The 15,795-nt window shown below is 47.4% G+C and overlaps 1 protein-coding gene across 1 annotated transcript in view; it reads right to left on the bottom strand.

The window, feature by feature from the left end:
- Positions 1–10,066: 10,066 nt before the first annotated feature.
- The window catches only part of radil (Ras association and DIL domains), a 288,075-nt gene continuing 282,346 nt past the window's right edge, over positions 10,067–15,795 (bottom strand). The window contains exons 13-15 of the mRNA XM_072480950.1: positions 13,773–13,903; positions 13,221–13,360; positions 10,067–12,437 (exon numbers count right to left, since the gene is read on the bottom strand). Of these exons, the coding sequence (XP_072337051.1) occupies positions 12,338–12,437; positions 13,221–13,360; positions 13,773–13,903 (371 nt within the window). The 3' untranslated portion in view covers positions 10,067–12,337. The remainder of the gene's footprint in view (positions 12,438–13,220; positions 13,361–13,772; positions 13,904–15,795) is intronic.

Genomic DNA, 15,795 nt, shown 5'->3' with positions numbered 1-15,795 from the left:
GCGCTGAGAGACATGGTTGGAATGGTGACGCGGGACATTTGAGGGTTGGGGGGGACCGATGAAGTGAGTATGAGTTTTCTTGCACTGAAAGAACCTGAAGCAGACTTGGTGCTGTTGCAGGAGACCCATCTGAGGGTAAAGGACCAGATGCGGCTGAGGAAGGGTTGTGTGAGCCAGGTGTTTCATTTGGGCTTCGACAGTAGTGCCCGGGGCCTGGCGGTACTGGTGGGTAAACGGGTGAGATTCCAAATGGTGGACTGGGGGGCAGATATGTGATAGTGACGGGGGTGTTGGAAGGGAGGCTAGTGGTGCTGGTTCATGTTTATGCCCCAAATTGGGACAACGCTGGGTTTGTGAGGAAAATGCTGGAGCCCGACCAGACTTGGATACTCACCAGTTGATATTGTGGGGGGGAAATTCGAATATGGCGTTGGACCCGAAGGTAGACAGGTCCTGGACGCACTTGCCGGTCCCTTGGGTGGGGGGGGGGAAGATATTGGCTGGGTTCATGCAGGAGATGGGAGGGGTGGACCCGTGGAGGTTTTTACGTTCGCGGGATAGGGAGTCTTCGTGTTTTTTTTTTTGCTGGTGCGTAAGGTGTACTCGGGAATCGACTTTTTTTGTGGTGGGGAAGGTGCTGCTAGCTGGGGTAAAGAAGGCAGAGTGCCCGCCGATTGTGATATTGGACCATGCTTTGCTCTGGGTGGATGTGGTCTCAGGGAAGAGTCCAGCTCCGAAGTCGGCCTGGAGGTTGGATGTGGGTCTGTTGGCAGAACAGATTTTTTTTTGCTTTAAGTTGGGGAAGGAGTATGTGGAATTTAACCAAAATGGGGAGGTCTAATTTTCAGGGATTTGGGAGGCATGATGGCGGTAGTGAGGGATGAGGTTATCTCATTCAAGGCGAAGGTGGATCGGGAGGCGGGGGAGGAACGGCAGTGGTTGATAGAGGAGATTTTGGAGGTGAATGGAAGATTCGGAGCCAGGACTTGGTGAGGAGGAAAAAGTTGCAGGCAAAGTTTGATCTTCTATCCACGGGGAGGGCAGTCCGGCAGTTGAAGGGAGCAAGGGGGGTGGTTTATGAGTATGGTAGAAAGCCAGGTAACTACTGGTGGGCTGGCTCTGCCAGCAGGCCACAGCGAGGGAGATCATGCGGATTAAGAATGGAATGGGTGGGTCAGTGGTGGCGGCAGAGCAGGTGAGTAAGGTGTTTGAGGACTTTTATAGGGGCTTGTATAGCCGCTGGAGGATGAGTTGGCGATAAGGGAATTTCGGAAGCAACTGGAATATCTGGCTGTGGGAGAGGAGGAGGGGACCGGATTGGAGTAACTAATAGGGGTGGAGGAAGTGTAGGTAACAATAAAGAAGATGCAGTCGGGCAAGGCACTGGGGCCGGATGGGTTCCCGGTAGAATTTTATAAACAATTCAAGGCTAGGTTGGCACTGCTGATGGTAGAAATGTTTGAGGACGTAATGGTAAGGGGAGTGTTGCCGGAGACGATGAGGCAGGCATCCATCTCATTATTACTTAAAAAGGAGAAGCATCCGGTAAAGTGTACAGGCCTATTTCTCAACTGAACGTGGGCGTTAAGATATTGGTGAAGGTGTTGGCGGTGAGGTTGGAGGAGTGTCTTCCTAAGGTGGTGCGTGAGGATCTGACAGGGTCCGTCAAGGGCAGACAGCTGTTTTTGAATGTGCGGTGACTGCGTAACATGGTGCATTCTCCAGCAGAGGGAAGGGAGCTCGAGCTGGTGGTGACATTGGATGCAGAGAAGGTGTTTGACAGATTGGAGTAATTTTATTTGCAGTGCTGGAGAAGTTTGGGATTGGGCCTAAGTTTGTGGCATGGGTGAAATTATACAAGGGTCGAACAGCATGTGTGCAGGCGAACTATATGAATTTGGGATACTTTCCACTATTTCATGGAATGAGACACGGATGCCCCATGTCCCCTCTTCTGTTTACCCTGGTGATTGAGCCTTTGGCCATTGCGCTGAGGGGCACGGACTTGTGGAAGGGGATAGTGAGGGGGGTGGAGCATAGGGTGTCTACGCTGACGATTTGCTGCTGTACATCTTGGACCTGGGCCCATCAGTGAGGGATATAATCCTCCCTAAGAGGGATTTATCCTCTCTTGCAGGCTTGAACATCCTCAGAGGCCCTTGGAGACCTTTTGACCCGACTCGACCTGACCTCCGCGACCTGGAAGAAGATCGGGCCCAAACCGGAAGTGAAGCCCCGACCGCAATTTGGAGCCGACCCGGACCTCGGAGCTCCAAACCCGGCCTAACTACCGATGCCAGCCCCCGGGTCGCCTTGCCCAGTCCCCGGAGCTCCCGACCCGACCCCCGACGGCAAGACCCGACCCAACGCGACCCCGAGAGACCCGCCCAGCGACCCGACCCCGAGAGACCCGCCCAACAACCCGACCTACCTGGTGATGGAAGAAAGAAAAATCCACGTGGAGGCTCGACCGGGCCTACTTCAAGATCTGACCCCAGGAGTGCCCAGGGAACGAACAGACCACGGGACCCAGCCCAACCTGCCTCAGGAAGCCCCTGCCCACAACCCAAGGCCCCCGAAACGCCGGAGACCACGCACGAGGACCCAAACATGCTGCAAGGTATTCCCGCGCCCGCAGAACGCCGGGACCCACCCAGATCGCAAACATGCCCCCCTAGCAACCCCTCTACCTCAACCAGTGCCCGGGACCCTGCCAGACGCGACCCCAGATACGTAAACAGCGCCCTGGTCCCCACCAGCGCCCTGGACCCCGCCAGGCGCAACCACCTACCTTCCACAAGAGCTGACATCGGCCATCGGATCCCAGGATCATCCAGCAGCAGCCGCCGACCGAGGAAGCGAGGGAAACGCGGCGGTCTGCAGGTTAGACTGAAGCAACGCGGTTTCAAGACCCCTCTCCCCAGCATACTCCTGGCAAACGTCCAAGCGATTGAAAACAAGCTGGATGAACTTAACGCCAGACTTACCTCTCAGAGGGAAGTAAGAGACTGCTGTGTGCTCTGTTTCACAAAGACATGGCTCACCCCTGCCTCACCCCGGACTGTGCCATACAACCTGAAGGCTTCTCAATTCACCGGGCGGACCGCACGGCATCATCAGGCAAAGCAAAGGGTGGAGGGGTTTGCCTCCTCATCAACTCCTCCTGGTGCTTGGATGTGGCGACTCTGGCGACCTACTGCTCCCAGACCTGGAATACCTGACCGTGAAGTGCCGCCCATATTATCTTCCACGTGAGTTCACTTCAGCCATTATCACAGCGGTCTACATCCCACCCCAGGCAGTAGTGAGGAAGGCGCTGGACGAACTATACACAGTAATAAACAACTACGAAACAGAACACCCGGAGGCCTTGTTCATCGTGGCCGGAGACTTCAACAAGGCCAACCTCAAGAGTGTACTGCTAAAATTCCACCAGCACATCTCCTGTCCCACGAGGGGCGACAACACTCTTGACTACTGCTACTTAAAAATCAAGGGGGCCTACCTTTCCATCCCCCGACCGCACTTTGGGAAATCAGACCATAAGACGGTGCTCCTTCTCCCGGAATACAAGCAGAAACTCAAGCGGGAGAATCCAGCTAAGAAGGTTGTGCAGTGCTGGTCCGAGGAGACAGAAGAGCTCTTGCGTGACTGCTTAGAGACAGTGGACTGGTCCATATTTAAGAACTCAGCGACCAACTTAAATGAGTATGCCACTACCGTCACAGACTTCATCAGCAAATGTGTGGACGATTGCGTGCCAAAGAAAGCAGTACGTGCATTCCCCAACCGGAAACCATGGCTCAATTGCGAGGTTGACTCCCTACTGAAGGACAGATCTGAGGCGTTCAAGGCAGACGACCCTGACCTATCCAGGTACGACCTCCGCAAAGCCACCCGGAATGCCAAGAGAGAATATCAAACCAAGCTAGAGTCACAGACAGACCCTCGGCGGTTGTGGCAAGGACTAAACAACATAACGGGCTACAAAGCAAAGCAAAGTATCTCTGGCAGCAGCGCACCACTCCCTGATGAACTCAATGCATTCTATGCTTGGTTCGAGCAGGTAACCAACAATCCGCTGGCGAGTGCCCCAGCAGCCCATAATTCACCCATACCCACCATCACAGCTTCCGAAGTCAGATTGGCCTTCCTGAAAGTGAACCCTCGGAAAGCGACGAGCCCAGACGGGATCCCTGGTCGTGCACTCAGAGCCTGCGCGGACCAGCTGGCAGAGGTATTCACGGACATCTTTAACCTGTCCCAACTCCACTCCGAGGTCCCCACCTGCTTCAAGAAGACCACCATCATACCGGTACCAAAGAAGAACCAGGCAACGTGCCTCAATGACTACCATCCAGTGGCCCTGACTTCAGTCGTAATGAAGTGCTTCGAGAGGTTGATCATGAAGCGCATCACCTCCATACTCCCAGATCGCCTTGATCCACTGCAATTCGCATACCGCTGCAACCGGTCCACATCAGACACCATTTCCCTGGCCCTACACTCATCCCTAGAGCATCTCGAAAACAAGGACTCCTACATTAGACTCCTATTTATTGACTACAGCTCCGCCTTCAACACCATAATCCCAGCCAAGCTCATATCAAAGCTCCAAAACCTAGGACTTGGCTCCCCACTCTGCAACTGGATCCTCGATTTTCTGACCAACAGACCACAATCAATAAGAATGAACAACAACACCTCCTCCACACTAGTCCTCAACACCGGCGCCCCGCAAGGCTGCGTACTTAGCCCCCTATTCTACTCCCTGTACACACACGACTGCGTGGCAAAACTTGGGTCCAACTCCATCTACAAGTTTGCTGACGATACGACCATAGTGGGCCGGATCTCGAATAACGATGAGTCCGAATACAGGAGGGAGATAGAGAACCTAGTGGAGTGGTGTAGCGACAACAATCTCTCCCTCAATGCCAGCAAAACTAAAGAGCTGGTAATTGACTTCAGGAAGCAAAGTACTGTACACACCCCTGTCAGCATCAATGGGGCCGAGGTGGAGATGGTTAGCAGTTTCAAATTCCTAGGGGTGCACATCTCCAAAAACCTGTCCTGGTCCACCCACGTCGACGCTACCACCAAGAAAGCACAGCAGCGCCTATACTTCCTCAGGAAACTAAGGAAATTCGGCATGTCCACATTAACTCTTACCAACTTTTACAGATGCACCATACAAAGCATCCTATCAGGCTGCATCACAGCCTGGTATGGCAACTGCTCGGCCCAGGACCGCAAGAAACTTCAGAGAGTCGTGAACACCGCCCAGTCCATCACACGAACCTGCCTCCCATCCATTGACTCCATCTACACCTCCTGCTGCCTGGGGAAAGCGGGCAGTATAATCAAAGATCCCTCCCACCCGGCTTACTCACTCTTCCAACTTCTTCCATCGGGCAGGAGATACAGAAGTCTGAGAACACGCACGAACAGACTCAAAAACAGCTTCTTCCCCACTGTCACCAGACTCCTAAATGACCCTCTTATGGACTGATTTCATTAACACTACACCCTGTCTGCTTCATCCGATGCCAGTGCTTTTGTAGTTACATTGTATATTTTGTGTTGCCCTATTATGTATTCTCTTTTATTCCCTTTCCTTCTCATGTACTTAATGATCTGTTGAGCTGCTCGCAGAAAAATACTTTTCACTGTACCTCGGTACACGTGACAATAAACAAATCCAATCCAATCCAATCCAATAATGGGATTGTTGAGGAAATTTGGGGCGATTTTGGGGTATAAGTTAAATTTCGGGTAGAGCGAATATTTTGGGGTGTCTTCTCCAGGTGCAGGGGTGTGAGTGGGGGGGTTGCCATTCCGGATAGCGACAACTCATTTTAGGCATTTGGGGGTGCAAGAGGTGTGGGACTGGGCACGACTTCACAAACTTAATTTCACAAGCCTGGTGAGGAGGGTGAAGGAGGACTTGGTGCGATGGGATAGTCTCCCCTTGTTGCTGGCAGGTCGGGTGCAGGCAGTAAAAATTAACATTCTGCCAAGGTTCTTCTTTCTGTTCCAGTGTCTGCTGGTCTTTATGCCAAAGTCATTCTTTCAAGGTGTGGAAAGGCTACTCTCGTCGTTTGTGTGGGCAGTGAGGGTGACCAGGATAAGGATGGGGTCAGCAGATGGGGGGTTTGGCTCTTCCACACTTGTTACAGTATTAGTGGGCGACGAATGCAGAGAAGGCGCAAGGCTGGAGTACAAAGACGGAGGTTTTGTGGGTTTGGGTGGAGGCGGATCCTTGTTAGGGGTCGGTGGGCGCTGACAAGGGTGCTGCTACCATTTACCCCGGGGATGTACTTGAGTAGCCCTGTGATGGTAGCCACGCTGAAGATTTGGGAGCAATTCCAACAGCACTTCAAGATGAGGGCAGGGTCGAGGGTGATGCCAATAAGAGGGAATCATGGGTTTGAGCCAGGAGAGGATGGCTGTGAGGTTTCGGGGATGGGAGGAGAATGGAGTGAAAGAGATGAAGGATCTGTTTTTGGATGGGCGGTTCGCAAGTTTGGAGGGGTTTGGGGTGAAGTATGGGCTCCTGCATGGGGTTTAGGTATAGGCAGATGCGGAATTTTGCAAGAAAGCTTTTCCCGAGCTTTCCGGTGGCACTGTCCTCCATGTTGTTGTAGAAAACTCTGTTGATCGGTGGGACAGGAGTGTGGGGTCTTTTCGGTGATCTATGATAGCATTATGGAGGAGACCAAGGAGTTCATGGAAAGGATTAAGACCAAATGTGAGGACGAGTTGCGGATGGTGTTGGAGGAAGGGCTATAGTGTGAGGCTGGGGTTGATTCAATTAAAAGTGGTGCATAGGGCTCACTTAACGAAGGCGAGGATGAGCCGGCTGTTTGAGGGGGTGGAGGATATCTGCGAGCGGTGTGGGAGGGGCCCAGCCAACCATGTCCATATGTTCTGGTCCTGCCTGAAGTTGGAGAAATTTTGGCAGTCGATTTTCAGTACCATGACAGATTCTACATGTGGATTTAGAGCCAGGTTCCTTGGAGACCATATTCGTGGTGTCAGACCTGCCGGAGCTGCAGATGCTTGCGGGTCAGATGTTTTAGACTTTGCCTCGTTCAGCCTTTAAGGCAGGTTCTGTTGGGTCAGAGGTCAGCTTCTCCCCCCTGTGCCTTAGCGTGGCTGGGGGATCTAATGGAGTTCTTCTATTTGTAGGAGGTGAAATTTGTTCTGAGAGGGGCAGATGAGGAGGGCTCCACCAGAGGTGGGATTTGTTTGTCGTACATTTTGGGAATCTGGTTGCTGGGGGGGGGGGGTTTGTTTGTGTGTTGTGAAAATGTTGAAAACTTGAATAAAAATATATTTTTAAAAAAACTTAAGGAGTACCTTGCTTTTTAATTGAGTCATCATGACTGCTGCACAGGGCAGACATATGATGCCACTTTTAACAATGCAGCACTTTCTCAGTCGGCAATGAAATGTCAGCCTAGATTCAGTGTTCAAGTCCTGATAAGGTTTGAACTCAATCCTCTGGCTTAGTGGTGAGTCAATTAAGCCAAACTCAGATGAATGAGTGGCAAATAAATTATTTTAACTACGTCACTCAAAATATCTGTTTTCAAAACAAATATTTAACATTGCTGATTTTTTTTTTTGGAACAGTTAGAAAGACTATTTTTACAATTCAAAATGAGCACACACAGCTATATCTATCTCTGAATTTCTGACATATAGTATTCCCATTATCAAAAAATCTCAAGACACCAAACCAACAGTATTCATTGAAACAGGGCTTATTGTGGTTAGAGTTGCAGATCATAATGGATTAAGTTCAAGCTTGAGGGGAAAATTAAGTTTATTTCAAATAAGGCCTGAACAGTAATCCTCAATAGGGGCGGCATGGTGGTGCAGTGGTTAGCACTACAGCCTCATGGTGCTGAGGACCCGAGTTCGATCCCGGCCCTGGGTCACTGTCCGTGTGGAGTTTGCACATTCTCCCTGTGCCTGCGTGGGTCTCACCCCCACAACCCAAAGATGTGCAGGCTAGGTGAATTTGCCACACTAAATTGCCCCTCAATTGGAAAGTAAACAGTAATCCTCAATATAAATTCGAGCAATTGGCAGATATATATCAATTCCAACACTGGACAGCTGGTTGCTATGCAGCTGTTTAAATTAATTAAAACATTTACTGCTAATTGAGATATTAATTTACTGATTATCTTGTCTTTCTGTCAGGGGACATGGGTTGGTGTAATAGTAACATACATCGATCATTTCTATGGAATACCACTGGGGCACAATTTGGTATTTTAGCATAATTCCTTCTTAATAAATCGGTGGGGCATTTAGTAACGGCACTGAGACACTTTTCCCCTTTGGCTCTGACTGACCCAAGTTCCATTTAAATTCTGACAGGAATTTACACCTCATCGGTTCCACATTATGGTTTTTACTACATTGTAATGTGAAGTAATGAGGTTAAAATAATTTAAATATATAATCCAACCAGAATAGACCTGTTTCTCAGGTGTTGATCATCAGAATGCTGTGATATTTTTACATCTTTAATCTGACATTAATTTCCTCAGTAATTGGAGTTTGTGTTACTATACAATGATTGATCAGCACAGCCTAGATCTGGCACTTGCCCTTATCAGTTACCTTGCAGTAAAAATCCTGGATGACCATCCCAGAGTTGATCTCTTTATCTGTTAACTGGATTTAGCTGTGATACTTGCACTAAAATTACTGTTCAGATTGGGAAAAATATTTTACGTAGCTGCCAGTTTTGAAAACTGATGAGATTGAAACTCCACTGCTCAAAGTCTTTGGTAGATTTTGACTGTGATGGTTTCAAACATTTGACAGTGAATCGACAGGCCATTTAATTCTTTCCCCATGTTTGTTTCTGTTGTGGAATCAGGAGACATGTAAAACAGGCTGTTGATTCACTTATCACAATCAAATTCTTCCCCCTGTTTCAAAATAAACCATCTGGATCAGATCAAACAAACTGAATACCGCTGGAGCACAATTTGGTATCTGGCTTTGTAAGTACTGAAAACTTGTACTCCAGAATTTGTCGCACCCCTAGCCAAGCTGTTGAAGTACAGCTACAACACTGGCATCATGTTGATGTGAAAAATTGCCCAGGTGTGTCCTGTACACACGAACAGGAAAATCCAACCCAGCCAATTACTGCCCTATCAGTCTACTCTCCATCATCAGCAAAGTGATGGAAGGAGTCAATAACAGTGCAATCAAGCAGCACTTACTCAGCAATCATCTGCTCACGGTCGCTCAGTTTGGGTTCCACCAGGGTCACTCAGCTTCTGACCTTATTACAGCCTTGGTTCAAACATAGACAAAAGAGCTGAATGCCAGAGGTGAGGTGAGAGTGACTGCCCTTGACATCAAGGCAGCATTTGACCGTGTATGGCATCAAGGAGCCCTAGCTAAACTAGAGTCAAGGGGAAAACTTTGTTGGTCCTGGTTGGAGTCATACCTGGCACAAAGGAAGATGGTTGGAGGTCAATCATCTCAACTCCAGGACATTACTGCAGGAGTTGCTCAGGGTAGTGTCCTAAGCCCAACCATCATCAATGACCTCCCTTCCATCATAAGGTCAGAAGTGGGGATGTTTGCGGATGACTGCACAATGTTCAGCACCATTCATGACTCCTCAGATAATGAAGCGGTCCATGTCCAAATGCAGCAAGACCTGGACAATATCCAGGCTTGGGCTGAGAAGTGGCAAGTTACATTCGTGCCACACAAGTGCCAGGCAATGACCATCTCCTACAAGAGAAGATCTAACCACCGCCCCTTGACATTCAGTGGCATTACCATCGCTGAATCCCCCACAATCAACATCCTGGGGGTTACCACTGAACTGGACTAGCCACATTAATACTGTGGCTGCCAGGACAGGTCAAAGGCTAGGAATCCGACAGCGAGTAACTCCCCAAAGCCTGCCCACCATCTTCAAGGCACAGTCAGGAGTGTAATGGAATACTCTCCACTTGCCAGCTCCATTCAAGAAGCTCGACACCATGCAGGACAAAGCAGTCTGCTTGCTTGCTCCCCCTTCCACAAACATTCAAACCCGCCACCACCGATGAACAGTGGCAGCCATGTGTACCATCTACAAGATGTACTGCAGTACCAAGGTTACTTAAACAATACCTTCTAAACCCACGACCACTACCATCTAGACAAGGACCAAGAGCAGCAGATACATGGGAACCCCACCACCTGGAGGTTCCCTTCCAAGTCACTCACCACCCTGACTTGGAAATATATTGCCGCTCCTTCACTGTCGCTGAGGCAACATCCTGGAACTCCCTTCCTAACAGCACTGTGGATGTACCTATATCTCAAGGACTGCAGCGGTTCAAGAAGGCAACTCACTATCACCTTCTGAAGGGCAACTAGTGATGGGCAATAAATGCTGGCCTAACCAGCGATGCCCACATCCCGTAAATGAATTTCTAAAAAATGGGATGTGCATCAAAATGATGTGATATACCTAATGCTATGAAGTATCAGCCTATGCTATGTATTCAAGTCCTTTAGTGGGTTTAAGGTCAGTGCTATCATTGAACCAAACTAATACTACTGTAAAGGGAAAGTCGCCATAGTCCCAGATGACCATAGGCTGCTTTCCCCTTTAATGGGGTGAGCTGACCACACCTCGGTGTAGCCATCTGGGATGTTCACCACACCTCCGGTGTAGCCATTTGGGATGGCCACTTACAACTAGGGACAGCGAAACTCGCAAAGCCTAGCGGGTAAAATGGACAAGCCAAGACTCAGGCAGGCTCAGAGCCTGAAAATGTATATTTGCAACCAAGAAGTCCAGACGGTATCGAAACTCCGAACAATTAGCATTTTGATGGGCCGATTAGCATTGGATGACCCATCTCCACCAGAACAAAGGACTGGTACTCGAGAGACCGGTACAGTCAACGGGGTCAGTGACCGCTTGGGACACACCCAGCCATCCAGATCCCCGCCCACTTATTGGTTAGGAATCGAACGGAGTGAACAAGGATCACCCAATTAGTGGGGTCCAAACTGAAGGACCGCCCAAAAGAGTGTGAAAACCCCCAAGTATAAGAAGAAGAGTTCGCCATATGTTCATCCTCTCTTGGACCTGGCGCCCTGGTCACGACCATCTCCAATTGTAGCAACACCAAAAGCAAGTCCAAGTTCAACGCTCGCTACCAGATGAGCCTAGCTGAGCAGCAGTTACTCCTTCGAACTCGATAGATCCAGAATCGAACAGCGGCCACTGTTTCTCTGACCTAAGCCGGGTGCCCGAAGTTAAGTACAGGTTGTCTTAGTCGATAGGTGTAGTTAACTAGTAGTGTTTATGTTGCATGACTAATTGTGTGCAAATAAAGTACCCTTGACCTTGATCTAACTAACTGGTGTTTGGCTCTTTGATCGATAGCCGGTTGAACCTTGTGGTGGCATCATTTGATACCTGGCGACTCTGAGAATTAGAACATAGATATCAAAAGAAAGAAGGGCAAATCCACTGATTGCCATAATTGGAACAGAGCCATAGGAAAAGACAGAGGAAAAGAAAAAGGCAACACAGGCGAGGGGCAAGGTTGCGAAGGTGGGGCCTTTATGAATAATCTTAACTCATTAAGGACTACAGAAGTATTGGTTAAGTATAAAATTGTCAGGTTTAATCAAAGGTCATTTTTTCTTCATTTCCTATCAGTAGCTGGACTCTCTTTTGGCTACAATATCATATTTATTCAATCCAAATGAGATGATGACACAGAAACTCTGGCAATGAAATGCCCCATGCTCTTCCTCAATTTATGAAGAGTAGTTTTAAAGAATGGGAATGTTCACTGGGTACGTCAATTTTATTGAGATTTCAGGTTGATCAATTTTATAATATCACTGTGCTTAGATGGATAGTGGTGGTATATTCACAACTCTGCTTCGATAATGAAAAAGTGAATCTAGCTAAATTATTTTTATCATGAATAAAACTATCTGAAGGATGTGAGCTAATTTTCAGCATTTTATGGCTGCTTTCTTAATCCTTGAATTAAAGACCCGAATTCAGACAAGTGTGTGATGGTCATGAGAAAGGTTGTGTTAATGATTTTAACACTCTTAAAGACTGAGCTTAGAAGGTGAAGCAGGAACAGCTCTTAAGCAACTTTACTGACATTTACAATTCACTTGATTTAATTCTATAAGATGGATCTGAACAGTTGTCACAGATGGATTGATCTGTGAGTTGTTGCTCATTTAGATGTGAGGGAATGAAGAGGACAAAAAAACGAATGTTTAGTGATCGCTGTCTGTTCACTGGTTCAGTGAATGACGATTAACAAGATGATGCACTGATCTTCTCAGCAATGAGGAAGTTTGACTTGGCAACAAGAAATCTTGGTCTCTCGCCTGCTGATCGGATCAGGTTAACTGCACTGCAATCAGAAGCAAGAAGTTAGCACATCAATGAGGAACCCTGAGTTATCAACTTGTACTCAACTTAGAGTAACCCTAATATCAGAAATGTAAGTGTGATCTAAAAATGCACAATGCTGCAAAGACACCCTGTGAGTACAATGTGTAACTTCTGGTTAGTGTAGTGCTGATGCCTTGTTAGGACTTTAGTAACCACCTTGTGTATCATTCACACACCAATTTGTAGCATCACCAAATTCAGGTCTTATGCTCTGAACAACCTGTCTTAATGTGTCTTCTGGAATAATATTTAAAAAGGACGTCTCAGCTCACTTCCAAATTATTTGAAAAATAAGCAATAGTTATCAGTTGTTAACTTCACAATTGATTCTGGAACTCACCGCCAAATCCAATTTTAGTTATTTTAAAATGTTCTGTCAAAATTTGCTGAGAGACTGTTCCATGTTAAAACTTTGCATCTCAACCAACTAGTGGAGAATACAAAGACGACATTATGTTACGGATTCAATATTTCATTTTGGAAATGTGCATGTGTGTTTTTCTTTAAGTGTGTTTACAAGAGGGTCCAGTGACACAAATTAAAACTACCCCCAGTTCACACTGATATCTGAGGAAGGTATTAAGACTTTATTTTGTTGCAAGTTAGAGTTTATCTCTGGTGGGGGAGAGAGAGTCAGTAAGAGAGGTAGAAGGTGCTTTAATGGGTGGATTTGCTGAGGGATAGGTGGAAGAAAATGTTTATATTTCATTACACCAGAAATAAATTAAAGCTCAGCAATTACCGGTCATAGTCTGCTCCAATTAAGCTGGTTCCATTTACTGCCAGGATTCTGTCACCAATTCCGAATCTTCCATCAGAAGCTGCAGGGCTGTCGGGTAATAAGGTTCTGATATAGATCCCAGGGCAATTTAACGTTGTATGCTGCAAAAGAGTTGGGCGTAAGGATATAAAAGCCATCATACCTGTCCCTGCTCAGCACATTGATTAGTGCATCAAGTACTTTCCAATACTGGGGCTGAACATTAGATACATGAGGCTGTGAAACAATAATCTCAACTGCTGAGCATTAATATAATCAAGGATTTATGCAAACAATGGTGGTTCACTTCATGCTTCGCAAACCAGATTTAATGGTAAAATAAATAACTTGGAAAATTCTGAGTTTTCCATCATTGTGAAATTACAGATATTTTTGTCAGCTCATAAGGACAATTGGTTCAAACTAACAGTTAATTATATGTTATACACTTTGACTATTGTACCATTATTTATTGGTGGGCATAAATATGATGTCATTGCTATTATTGAATGATATATGATTCATCTCACTCACCAGCCCATCAATCAGTCCCATTCCTAAGCCAATTGGCCCTCTCTCCAGCTCCACCACAAAAACAGAACATGAATCATCTTCTCCCGAACTCAGGCTGGAAGATGTTGGTGTTGCCAAGGCGTAGGCTCTTCCTGTTTGAAAATAAATTCAGGCATTCATCTGGTATTAGGCAATGTTTATAAACCACTTTTACACCTTATAGATAAAACGGTCTTCATTTGACGCTGGGAAAGGTACATTATTCTGAATGCTAATTTGCTCAGGATTAAAATTTCACCTTTACTGGAGAGTTTGAAACTCTGAATTTGAACTGAACCGCAGTCAGCCTGGACCAAAACCAGGCAGCTGGATGTCTGAGAAGAAGGGCAGCAGAGTGATAGTCATTCAGTGCAGTGATGACCTGGTTGGATCATTGCACAAACCAGGAACTCGGGTCTGTATATGAATAGGACCAAAGAACAAAGAAATGTACAGCACAGGAACAGGCCCTTCGGCCCTCCAAGCCCGTGCCGACCATACTGCCCGACTAAACTACAATCTTCTACACTTCCTGGGTCCGTATCCTTCTAGTCCCATCCTATTCATATATTTGTCAAGATGCCCCTTAAATGTCCCTATCGTCCCTGCTTCCACTACCTCCTCCGGTAGTGAGTTCCAGGCACCCACTACCCTCTGCGTAAAAAACTTGCCTCGTACATCTACTCTAAACCTTGCCCCTCTCACCTTAAACCTATGCCCCCTAGTAATTGACCCCTCTACCCTGGGGAAAAGCCTCTGACTATCCACTCTGTCTATGCCCCTCATAATTTTGTATACCTCTATCAGGTCGCCCCTCAACCTCCTTCGTTCCAGTGAGAACAAACCGAGTTTATTCAATCGCTCCTCATAGCTTATGCCCTCCATACCAGGCAACATTCTGGTAAATCTCTTCTGCACCCTCTCTAAAGCCTCCACATCCTTCTGGTAGTGTGGCGACCAGAATTGAACACTATACTCCAAGTGTGGCCTAACTAAGGTTCTATACAGCTGCAACATGACTTGCCAATTCTTATACTCAATGCCCCGGCCAATGAAGGCAAGCATGCCGTATGCCTTCTTGACTACCTTCTCCACCTGTGTTGCCCCTTTCAATGACCTGTGGACCTGTACTCCTAGATCTCTTTGACTTTCAATACTCTTGAGGGTTCTACCATTCACTGTATATTCCCTACCTGCATTAGCCCTTCCAAAATGCATTACCTCACATTTGTCCGGATTAAACTCCATCTGCCATCTCTCCGCCCAAGTCTCCAGACAATCTAAATCCTGCTGTATCCTCAGACAGTCCTCATCGCTATCCGCAATTCCACCAACCTTTGTGTCGTCTGCAAACTTACTAATCAGACCAGTTACATTTTCCTCCAAATCATTTATATATACTACAAAGAGCAAAGGTCCCAGCACTGATCCCTGTGGAACACCACTGGTCACAGCCCTCCAATGAGAAAAGCATCCCTCCATTGCTACCCTCTGCCTTCTATGGCCTAGCCAGTTCTGTATCCACCTTGCCAGTTCACCCCTGATCCCGTGTGACTTCACCTTTTGTACTAGTCTACCATGAGGGACCTTGTCAAAGGCCTTACTGAAGTCCATATAGACAACATCTACTGCCCTACCTGCATCAATCATCTTAGTGACCTCCTCGAAAAACTCTATCAAGTTAGTGAGACACGACCTTCCCTTCACAAAACCGTGCTGCCTCTCACTAATACGTCCATTTGCTTCCAAATGGGAGTAGATCCTGTCTCGAAGAATTCTCTCCAGTAATTTCCCTACCACTGAAGTAAGGCTCACCGGCCTGTAGTTCCCGGGATTATCCTTGCTACCCTTCTTAAACAGAGGAACAACATTGGCTATTCTCCAGTCCTCCGGGACATCCCCTGAAGACAGCGAGGATCCAAAGATTTCTGTCAAGGCCTCAGCAATTTCCTCTCCAGCCTCCTTCAGTATTCTGGGGTAGATCCCATCAGGCCCTGGGGACTTA

Source organism: Scyliorhinus torazame, chromosome 17 (genome assembly GCF_047496885.1).
Source record: "Scyliorhinus torazame isolate Kashiwa2021f chromosome 17, sScyTor2.1, whole genome shotgun sequence".
NCBI classification, from domain to species: Eukaryota; Metazoa; Chordata; class Chondrichthyes; order Carcharhiniformes; family Scyliorhinidae; genus Scyliorhinus; species Scyliorhinus torazame.
The sequence above is the reverse complement of the archived record's forward strand: the minus strand, read 5'-3'. Positions and strand labels throughout refer to the sequence as shown.